At 47.6% G+C, this 11,981-nt stretch overlaps 1 protein-coding gene across 1 annotated transcript in view; it reads right to left on the reverse strand.

The window, feature by feature from the left end:
• Positions 1 to 9,626, reverse strand: part of LOC104612535 (uncharacterized) — a 29,152-nt gene extending 19,526 nt beyond the window's left edge. The window contains exons 1-2 of the mRNA XM_010279977.3: positions 8,786 to 9,626; positions 7,624 to 8,601 (exon numbers count right to left, since the gene is read on the reverse strand). Coding sequence (XP_010278279.1) covers positions 7,624 to 8,601; positions 8,786 to 8,986 — 1,179 coding nt within the window. The 5' untranslated portion in view covers positions 8,987 to 9,626. The remainder of the gene's footprint in view (positions 1 to 7,623; positions 8,602 to 8,785) is intronic.
• Between the last annotated feature and the right edge of the window lie 2,355 nt (positions 9,627 to 11,981).

The raw sequence follows: 11,981 nt of genomic DNA on the forward strand, positions 1-11,981 counted from the left end.
CAATCTCGCATATCCTACGGGCGGTGGTCTCCACCTACAATTTGGCCATGAAGTTCCCTACGGACTTCGGTGTGGGGGTAGCGCGGGGCGACCAGCTCGAGTCCCGCAAGTGTTATGTTGCTGCCCTGAAGGGAAAAACCAAGGTGGCCGACGACCTTGAATTGGAGCGGCCTGCGGAGCAAGGCGAGGAACGAGCTTCGCCCACAGAGGAAACGGTCGCAGTCCCGACTTCGGCTACGGACCCAACTCGCACACTACAGATCCGTGCTTCCGTCGAGGAACCTACGAACCAAACTGGTGAGTTTTTTACTTCAAAATTTAGATATTTTTGCCTGGTCCGCGGCCGACATGCCCGGTATTAGCCCCGGCCTGATAACTCACAAACTTAATACTGACCCTGTAGTCAGACCCGTTAGATAGAAGAAACGCAACTTAGCCCCAGAGGGCTGGAGGGCGGTCGACGAGGAGGTCGAGAAGCTCCTCGCAGCAAACTTCATAAGGGAAGTCCATTACCCGAGCTAGGTGGCCAACCCAGTGCTGGTAAAAAAGGCGAACGGCAAGTGGCGCATGTGCGGCGACTACACCGACCTGAACCAGAGCTTGCCCGAAAGATTGCTTCCCCCTCCCCAAAATTGACCGCCTAGTGGACGCGACCTCGGGACATGAGTTGCTAAGCTTCCTGGACGCCTACTCGGGCTACAACCAAATCAGGATGGACCAGTCCGATGAGGAAAAAACCAGCTTCATAACTGATTTCGGCCTGTACTGCTACAAGGTCATGCCCTTCGGATTAAAAAATGCCGGGGCGACCTTCCAAAGACTTGTAAATAGGCTGTTTCGGCCCTTGATTGGCACAAAGATAGAATGTTATGTAGACGACATGGTCATCAAGACACAGTTTTCACAGGAATTAATACAAGACTTAGATTCTGTCTTCCAATCCTGCGTCAATTTAGCATGAAATTGAACCCTAACAAATGTGTCTTCGGCGTCACCTCGGGCAAGTTCCTAGGGTACATTGTCAACCGGCGCGGTATTGAGGCCAACCCGGACAAGATAAAAGCCATCCTAGATATGAGACCACCACGGAAAGTAAAAGAAGTTCAGAGGCTAAACGGCCACATAGCCGCTCTAAGCCGCTTCATGTCCAAATCAGCAGACCGCTGCCTGCCCTTCTTCAAAGCAATCAAAGGCAAAGGGTTCGAATGGACCCAAGACTGCCAGCTCGCGTTTGACGAGCTAAAAAGTTACCTTGCTAGTGTGCCAACTTTAGCCCGGCCCGAGGAGGGCGAGGTCTTAGAACTGTACCTCTCGGCAAGCGACGAGGTGGTGAGTTCGGTACTAATAAAAGAAGCAGACCGGGTCCAGCGACCCATCTACTATGTTAGTAAAATTTTGCAGGGAGCAGAGACAAGATACCCACACTAGTGATAGTAGCTCGAAAACTCCGCTCGTACTTCCAGGCTCACACCGTCATCGTCCTGACTGACAAACCTCTAAGGCAAGTTTTACTCAAACCCGAGGTTTCCGGTCGACTGACGAAATGGGCCATCGAACTCAGCGAGTACGACCTCCAGTACAAGCCAAGAACTGCTATTAAGGCCCAAGCCTTGGCAGATTTTATCGCCTAGTGCACGTTTAGCCTCGAAGCCCCTGAGCTGGTCGAGCCCGAGATCCCCAGTCCGGGCGAGCTCGGAGATCCCAAGCCAATAGAGTCTGAACCCCGTGACGTAGCAGCCAGTGTAGCATCTCTCCTGGTTAGGCCAAACGCGAACTGGGATGAGGAGCCTTGGATCCTTCACGTAGATGGCTCCTCGAACCAGCAGGGCAGCGGGGCTGGAATAGTGCTACGCGGCCCGAGCGGAACAAAATTGGAATATGCACTACGCTTTGAGTTCGCAGCATCCAACAACGAGGCAGAGTACGAGGCACTGATAGCCGGGCTGAACCTAGCACACAAGGTCGGAGCAAAGCACGTAGTTATCTGCAATGATTCCCAGCTCGTGGTCAACCAAGTTACAGGCAAATCCCGAGGTCAGAGAACACTGAGGCTGACGCCCTGTCCCGGCTAGCCAGCACGAGTCACAACGCCATGAGAACTGTGTACATAGAGGACTTACCTCGGCCCAGCATTCTCGATGGGGCAGAAGAGGTCGCTCCCGTCTTCGAAGCAGAGTCGAGCTGGATCGACCCACTCGCGAGCTTCCTGCTAGATGGAACCCTCCCTGCGGACCGCAATGCAGCCAAGAGGGTGCAGCGCCAAGCAGCCAAATACGTCATAATAGACGAATGGTTGTACCGACGATCCTATACGCTCCCCTACCTGCGTTGCTTGCAACCTGCCGAAGCCGAGCTCGTACTCCGCGACACTCATGAAGGCTTATGCGGCGGACACCTGGGGGGTAGAGCCCTCGCTCAAAATGCACTTCGACAAGGATACTACTGGCCAATGATGAAGGCAGAGGCCGTCGAGCTCGTCAAAAAATGCGACAAGTGTCAGAAGCATGCCAATATCCACCATCAGCCTGCTGCCGACCTCAAGTACCTCACCAGTCCATGGCCCTTTGCACAATGGGGCATCGACCTTCTGGGGCCATTCCCGCCAGCAACAGGTGGGAGAAAGTTCCTAGTGGTGGCAGTAGATTACTTCACAAAGTAGATAGAAGTTGAACCTCTGGCAACAGTTACAGCCCGAAACATACAGAACTTCTTTTGGAAGAACATAGTATGTCGCTTCGGGCTACCTCGGGTACTGATCTCCGACAACGGCAAACAGTTCGAGGATATCAAGTTCCAAGAATGGTGCCAAAGTAAGGGAATTCGTCAGAATTTCACATTGATCGCACACCCGCAGGCAAACGGTCAGACAGAAGTAATGAACAGAGCCATCCTCCGCGGACTGAAAGCACGACTAGACCGAGCTAAAGGGTTGTGGGCGGACGAGCTACCAAGTGTCCTGTGGGCTCACCGAACCACGGAAAAAACCGCTACGGGAGAGACCCCCTTTAACCTCACCTACGGCACCAAAGCGGTAATCCCGACGGAAATCGAAGTACCTGCGCTGCGACTAGAAGCATACGACGAGCAGACAAACGGAGACGAGTTACGCACCAACCTCGACCTACTGGACGAGGTAAGAGACCTCACGCACATCCAAATTGCGGCCTACCAGCAAAAGGTAGCTCAGTACTATAACACCAGAGTAAAGAAGAGGAGCTTCCGCGTCGGCGACCTGGTTCTCCGTAAGATCATGGTACCCGAACCCGGCGTAGGAAAACTCGGACCAAATTGGGAAGGACCCTACAGAGTAAAGAAAGCACTCGAGGGGGCATACGAGCTCGAAACCTTAGAGGGAAAACAAGTACCCCGAGCATGGAACATCGTCAACCTAAGGCGATACTACCTATAGACCGCCAAGCAAAGTGGATAAAATCACCACCAAAACAGGCCGCGCGAGTGCGGTAGCCCGGACAAGAAACAGATCGGAATTATGATTAGTTCAACAAATATGCTCAGTTCGGGAGAAAGAACAACCAACACTTAACCAAAAGTCATTCCATTTCAAAAGTAAGGTAGTACATAAAAAAAAAAAAAAAAAATTTACAGGCCCGGAGCTATTTCTTCATTATCAAAAGGCACTTCAACAATACCCGAAGGCCCCGCCTCGCCCTCGGAGTCTGGCTCACCGTCAGCAGCATTGGCCATCTCCTGAGTTATGCGCGAAGTGGATATGGCGCTAATATCGAGCTCGGGGTACGTATTCCAGATCATCCATCGGCTTAGTTTAAAACCCCTCCTGTATGAATCCACCATCAGATCATCAAAGCCCGGCAAAGCAATGTACTCATAGACAGCCTTCTTCTTGGCATCTTCGATACCTTGAGAAAAGATCTACATCCTCTCCCTGATGTCCTCCTGAAGGTACTCGACCTAATGCTGCAGATCCAGCCTCAAGTCCGCCATGTGCTTCACCACCACTCCCATGGCCTCGGCATCTCTCTGAGACCTCGCCTGCCTGATCCGTGAAAAACGAGCAGTCTCTTCGGCAGCACGAGCAGCCTCCTCGGCAGCGCGACGAGCCTCTTCGGCAGCTCGCGCCTGCCTCGAGCTCCTCTCCACCTGAGCCACCAAGGCGTGAATAGAAGAATTCACCTACCAAAAGGAACCAAGTGATCAAAAGAACCAACAAAACGAAAGCCAAAGAGCTCTAAAAAAGGGAGAACACTTACCACCATGGCATGGGTAACGGCACGACAGGCCACTTGATGCAGAGGGAGATCAGTCCACGCCACGACCTCCTCGGGGAAAATAGCCTCCTTACTCTTTTGAAGAGCATGGGTCGGCGACAACACACTCCTGAAATCCCCCGGGGCCCCCGAGCCCGAGGGCCCAACTCGCATATGAGCAGACCTAGAGTAAGCAGGAACACCGGAGTAAGTAGGAGCCCCTGTGTAGGTAGTCTCAACATAAGGGCCCCCTGCCCTGCATTGGAGGAACCATCTCGGACTCCCTCGGCAGATCTTCTGGTTGATAGTCCGGCACCTCGGGCTCCGCATCCCAGGGCATCTCGGCGCGAGTTTGCTTGGCAACCCGCTTTCTCCTCTTCATGCCTTGGAACAAGTGCCCACCCCGGGTCCCTCGAGAATCCATCACACCTGCGAAAAGAAGTTCGCCATCAGTAAAAAGCAAGAAAGACAGCAAGATAGAATCTTTAAGTGAAGAACCTACCCGAACTCAGGCCGGCCGCAATGAGCTTGGCCTCCGTCAGATACTGTTGACACTTCAGCCCAAGCCGCGCCCATTGCCGGAGGCCCTTCGCCGTCTCTTTGTCAAGCGTGACCCCAGAGTCAGGAGCGGCCATCCCCCACCCGGTCTAAAACGGCCACCCCAGCACACTTCGCACCCCGAAATAGTCCCGCTTCCATGCTGGGACCTTGTTGGGGAGCTCATGTAAAAGCTTAAAGCCCGGGCGAGGAGACAGGTAGTATGCCCGCCTACGCCCGGGGAGGGGACCCGCTTGCTTCTTAAGCATCAAGATTGAAGAAAAAATCTCCAAGTCCAATGGAAAGCTCTCTTCGCAAAATAAGGAGATTGTCCCCACCAAATTTCGAATGGAGTTCGGGTGAAGTTGGCCGATCGTCACGCCGAAATGGTTCAAGACTTCGACAAGGAGGGGATGGAAAGGCAATCGCAGCCTCGCGGCGAGCTGCTCCCGGAATATCACGATCTCATCAGGACCGTGTTCCCAAGGAAAGCTACCCGAAGGTATGAAATAAGCGTACTCCCCGGGCAAGTTATAGTAGGTAATGAGGGATTTGAGCCCCTCGGGCGTCATGGTCAAAGGACCAAACTTGTCTAACATCCGACCCCGACAAGAGGTGGACGCCAAACTACCCGAAGCGCCTCGGCCTACGAGTTCGAACTCTTCCTCGAGCTCTACCTCCGGCTCGCTAGGGCTATCGGGGGATGCAACTCGGTTCGTAGAACCTGCATCAGACCCGCTGAAAGGACTATCTGAGCCATCCAAGCTAGACATCGGGGAGTGAGATGGGATCTAGGAAAGTACTCACCCGGAAAAAGGCTGTAGACCACAAAAGCTCGGACGAGCGGAAGACCTTGAACGCGAACTGAAAAAACCTGGACGCGAACTGGATGCGAGCTGAAACTCGGACGCGAGCTCGAGAGAAATACAAAAGTGACAACAACTGGGGTCCCTCCCGCTATTTAAACTCACAGTGACCGAAAAGCGACGGCTTAGATCAAAGCCAATCCGACGGCCTACAGTCGCACTGACCGCACGTCCCCTGAGACCGAGACGTGATTGGCGCACGTCTTTCTGAAACTGACAGAGCGCCGGCGCACATCTTTTCGAAACTGACGGAACGCCAGCGCACATCTCCTCAATAAAAGCGGCAACGGCACGTCTTTTTCAAATTTGAAAAGACGCCCGCTATCGCGCCTCCCAAGTGGCGCACTTTTTTGAAATTTTGAAATAAAGCGCGTGCCGCCGCATCTATCAGCGTTTAGGCAGGCCGGCGCGCTTCCCGCCTTTTGGATGCTCGAAGAAACCCAAGGAACCCTGACAACGCACCTCGCGCCGTCAGAACCAAGATTCAAAGTGCAGGGCAAATCTACCTGACACATTGCGAACTCCCCGCGCCAGGGCAAGACCCTTGGCACAAGGAGTGGAGGGCAATTGATGAAGGAAGATTTGGCCCGACCTCGCAATCACGCCACGTGGCAAAAAACAAGTAGCTCGGCACTTAAAGCAGTGTACCCAGGGTGCAAACACCAAAGGGAAGAGACCAGTAGTCCGAACTCCCCTCGAGGAGACCGAACTCCCCTCGAGGAGACCAACTCCCTAAGAGGAGCCCGAACTCCCTACAAGGGGCCCGAACTCCCTAAAAGGAGCCCAACCTCCCTACTAAGAACTCGAACTCCCTAAAAGGAGCCCGACCTCCCTACTAAGAGCTCGAATTCCCTACTAAGAGCTCGAATTCCCTACTAAGAGCTCGAACTCCCTACGAGGAGCCCGAACTCTCCCTTTGGCCTTGAGCCACACAAAGCAGTGACCCGAACTGGCCCGTCTCATGGCAGTTCGGGACACCCCCCTATCCGAACTCAAGACTTCGCCTCGCACACCACTCCAAGCACTTCGCCTCCAAAGCATTGAACTGGACAAACCACACCGTACCTGACACCGAAGGAGTCCGTATCCAGGGGCGGCGCACCTGACTGACTTGGGATTTGACGCTTGACGGCCACACTTCAACGGCCACCTGCCACCGTCACCTGCCACCGCCATCTCCAGTTACAGAGATGGCTCCGACAAAAAGAGTAGTGACGGTTCTGCCCCAGCAGAGGCAATGACGCCCGAACTGGCAGAAGCACGGAAGTAATCATTCCCGACCTGACAGAAGTCTAGGAGTGAGTGCGTGAGGTGGTTATAAAAGGTTCTCCACCCCCCCAAAGAAGAGGTATGCAAACTTTGCGCTATCTGGTTTTATCTTGCCTTCGAAGGATTCTAACTTGAGCTTCGGAACCTTTACACCGGGTTCCCCCGGAGCTTCCTCATCTCCTCCGTTTCAGGTTCCCTGCTACTCAGTTCAGAGGCAAGGTCATTGACAGCTAAGACCGGCCAGATTGCGCATGTCCACAAGTCCATGGCTTCTATAGGTATATGATGTTAGGATTCAAAATATATTGAGAAGTTCACTATTATTAATTTCTCCATATGCATGTCCACAAGTCCATGGCTTTTGTGGTGTTGTGTCAGACTCCTGGACAGATGGTGGATTCCAATTCTTGTGTCTTGTCCATGCAAACTACAGGTAAACGCACAAATAATGCAAATGAATTTCCCAAAGTTAAAACGCAGTAGGATACTGAAGTGAGAAATCCAAAACATCCACAAAATGTCAAGTACAAAATACATGACCACATGTAATATTCTTCTTTGACAGTTACTACCCATCCAAAAAAATATTGAAGTTCATCATCATCCATGCTTTGTTCTAAAACATAAATCATCAAGTACCATAACCATGATTCTATGGAATAACTCCACTGACAGTATGCACCATTGAAAGAAAGGCCAAAGTTGAGAGCAACAGCAAAACATACCTCATCTCTATCGAAGTTGTCACCACTATGAGGATCAAACAGAACGTCACCAGTTGCCAGCTCAAAACATATGCAGGCAAGGGACCAGAGATCTGCTGAAGTAGAGTACTTGGATCCAAGTATAACCTCAGGACATCTATACTGTCTTGTCTGAATGTCACTTGTAAACTGTTTATATGTCCAACAGGCATTCCCAAAGTCAACCAATTTGCACTTCAGGTCCACCGAAGCCAAAAGCTTCTGCCTTGTGGAGCGGCTCCCTCTCCTATGACCCTGCTTTCCTTGATGAACTTCCTTTACCCCATCAGCATTTGATGAGTTCCTTTTGCTGACAGAACTACCAGGTTGGTCCTCCGCAGTATTGGTCTTTGCGTTTACATCACCAGAGGAATCCACTGCACCAGATATTTTGGGATCCGTCTCAGTTTCCTCAGAAACTTCCTTCTCAGAACAACCATGAGCAGCTTGTTTAGCCTTTCTGCGGATCTTTTTCTTCTGGTTCTTTGTCAAATCCCCATTTAAACTCTTAACATCTTTTGAAGCCTCAAACACAGGCTTGTCCTTAATAGTTGGGAGAATGAGAGGAGCACCTGACTTCCCGGGATCTTTAGCTGGGTCTATCATGGACAAGAGTAAGATGTTCTCTGGCTTCAAATCAGTATGTATAATTGAGAGCTGGCGATGCAAGTAATCCAAACCCACCAAAATGTGAAAGCAAATTTCCTTAACCATGTGGAGTGGCATCCCACGATAGTCACTATACTTAATAAGCGTCAAAAGATTATCACCCAGATACTCAAAAACCATACAGACATGCTGCCCATTTGGACCGGAGTGCTTAAAGTGATCCAAAAGCCTTACGACGCACTTCTTGTCATCTGGGTCCCCTTCTGCAATCTGCTTGAGTATGGTTATCTCATCCATTGCTGCCTCAGTGTAGTGCTGAGCGCTCTTTTGAACTTTCAGAGCTACATATCGCTAACGAATATGCAGAAATAATAGGGAAAAGGAAGAAAAACTCAATATAGAATTCTCTGAAAACCAACGAACTAAAGAAAGGTGGATTCTTTTCACATAAATTACATAGAACTATAAAGTTAACAAGTATCAGAAAACAAGGAAAACAGAAGACAAGGAAAGATATTAGGTATTGGAAGCATACAGAATGCTGAGTATCCCAGGCAAGCCAGACAGTGGAGAAATGGCCCCAGCCCAGCTTGCTCTGCACGACGTAGCAGCCGTTCTTGAATGTATCTCCGATCCGAACAGCGTGGTATCCTCCACGCCTGTAATCCTCCGTTCCTTCGTCTTCTGATGTGTAATCGCTGCTCTCGCTTCGGTCCTCCTTTTGGGGGTCCTCCATGAAATGACCCAAAAACAACAAAGTTTAAAAGATTTGAAGTGGCCGAATCACCCGCTTCAGCAAATCAGTCCTCGATTGAACCCAAAAAGGAAATCTCCACCAGAACCTCTCCCTCGTTGCCCGGACCAAGAGATTTGTGCTCAAAGAAGAAAACTAGGGTTTTGCAGGTAAAATGTGAAGAAAAAACAAATTGAAAACGAGAGAAAGAGGGACTTAGAGAAATGGAAGAAAGAAAAAGAAAGAAAATGACTGCTCTACCTCTACCTCAATCAATTCCTGTATATATATATATATATACATAAAGAAAAAGAGAGAGAGAGAGAACAAAAGTGGAATGTATATGATGTTTTGTCGAGAAAGAGAGCAGCTAAAGATGATGGTGATGATGACTGGTTCGTAATTGTAACTGGGTTGTTGCTCCTTCTAAGCTCTAACCACCTCTCTGTGTAAATTACGATTAAAATTTACTAAAGATGATATTTTGTCAAACAAATAAAGGAATGAATGTACAGGAAAATCGTAGGTTTGCAAATTCAGAGCTGTCGCGCGCTTTACAATCTCAAGACTGCAACTGTGCAACTCGTATGAACTCATTCCGGAGATGTTTTTGGGCAGCGGTTCTCATACATAGAATCAATCAAAGCTAAGGAGAAGCTTTTGGGGCCCGTTTGAAAGGGCTTAAGTTAAGCAGCTTAGCGGAAGCGGCTTTTCGCGCTTTTACCAAGTGTAGGGTGTCTTTGCAGTGGGTTTTCTAATTTCTACCCAAAAAAATAATTTTTTATTACTCAAAAAGGTCAAAAACATGTTTTCTTCTATTTCAAAAACTCATTTGTCAAACCTTGCATTTCATTGTCACCAACAAGATTTTGTTTGTTTTATACGATTTTAATTTTATAAATAACGAGATTATAGAATCAAGTGTGAGCCCCAATTTTTCTTGAAATGTAAGCAAGAAAGATTGTTCTAAGCTTCATTGTCAATCTTTTTTTAAATCAGGCTGCTATGGATTTTACTTTTTGGGTAAATTGCATATTAATATCTTATATTTTGGGGAATGTCCCACTTTAGTACTCAAGCTTCAAAATACCTCTTTGTAGTATTATTTGAACTCTCAAAAACTATTAATTTAGTTTAAAATCGTTAACTATCGTTATATAGCATGTGAAAACATGCAAATATCTTTGGAATTTTGAATAGGTAAGAGAAGCATAAATTTGAAATGGGCATAATAGTCATGTTTAAATCCCTTTTCATTGTGATTGAGCACTACTATTCACTTTATGCCCTAACATTTTTACCAAAGAACCAATGTTTTATTGTCAAAGAAATTACATGAAAAAATGTCGTCCGAGAAGAGGGATTTCGTCATCGGAGAAGACAATCAAGGTAAGATGATCTCAAAAATATTAAAAAAAAGGTAACTTTTACATTTGAAAAAAAAAATACATCACACGTGTGGTCACATGATATATAGATAACTAATAGTAGGTATTAAGTTGTTAGATTTGAGGAATTCAAGTACTGCAATGGCAAGTTTTAAAGCCTAGGTATCAAAGTGAGACTAGCCCCAAAGTATAGGGTACTAATCTACAATTTTCCTTTACTTTCTTTTTTTTATTTTTTGTTTTTGTAAGTAACACAATGAAACTTTTAAAGGAAACAAATAATCAAATGAAACTTAAAAAAAAAAAGTTGAGAAAGCAAGAAATACATAGTAAATTAGTAACCCATAATTTAGAAAGCCCAAATTTAGGGCATATTGGAGATGGCAATTTGACCTGCCCCCAATCAAGGTTCTAGCCCACCCATCCTGTCCCAGTTGGGGTGGGCCTTTTGGCCATTGATCAGGTTCAAAGTGGGACCAAGGGATGAGGGGGATGGTATTTGAGAGAGAGAGAGAGAGAGTTGTTCTAGGTAGGTTTCAAAAAAAAAAAACAAAGATTTGCAAGTAGGAATGATCGGAGCAGCATGGGGCAAATTTAGGGATCCTCGTTTCCCTTTGAAATTTCTACCCCAATTTGGGCATAGGGTGGGAATGGAATGAGGTATTTAAGTTCGAGATCGGGGACGGGGCATGCAAAACCTCGCTACACTCGACCCTATCACTATTTGTAGCTCATGTGAAACATGATTAGAATGGGTATTAATATTTAAAGTTATTAACAGGCCCTAACTCTCATAGCATTTGTGTTACCTTGAAAACCGGTCCATAGTTAACACATCAAACTGACAAAGGCTTCAAAAAATGTAACACCCTATTAAGCCATGTGTATCATTCGGGGGGATAAATTGCTTGCACTTCTCCTAGGGTTTCTTTGTCAAAACACTAGGACCTTTTCTTTCAAAGCCCGGGCGAGGAGACAGGTAGTATGCCCGCCTACGCCCGAAGAGGGGACCCACTTGCTTCTTAAGTATCAAGATTAAAGAAAAAATCTCCAAGTCCAACGGAAAGCTCTCTTCGCAAAATAAGGAGATTGTCCCCATCAAATTTCGAATGGAGTTTGGGTGAAGTTGGCCGACCGTCACGCCAAAGTGATTCAAGACTTCGACAATGAGGGGATGGAAAGGCAATTGCAGCCCCGCGGCGAGCTGCTCCCGGAATATCACGATCTCAAAGGCTTCAAAAAATGCAACACCCTATTAAGCCATGTGTATCATTCAGGGGGATAAATTGCTTGCACTTCTCCTAGGGTTTCTTTGTCAAACACTAGGACCTTTTCTTGGGTTTATAATTAGCTTATTCCTTGTAGTCAAGGTTTTAAAAGGCTAAAGGCATAGCTGAGGCCTAATGGCCCAAAAGGTGAGAGGCATAAGCCTTAAAGTTTAAGAAAAAATTAATTAAAGATTGTAAACTGATGAAATTAACATATAATATGCCAAATTAAAATGCTAGAAGGTAAATATATCCATAAACTAGAAATTTATAAGAAATAAGTTTTGGTAGTTAAGAATTAAATAAAATAATAACTAATCAACTAACAATTATAAACATTTT

The sequence above is a fragment of the Nelumbo nucifera genome, chromosome 2 (assembly GCF_055504915.1).
Source record: "Nelumbo nucifera cultivar China Antique chromosome 2, China Antique-T2T, whole genome shotgun sequence".
NCBI classification, from domain to species: Eukaryota; Viridiplantae; Streptophyta; class Magnoliopsida; order Proteales; family Nelumbonaceae; genus Nelumbo; species Nelumbo nucifera.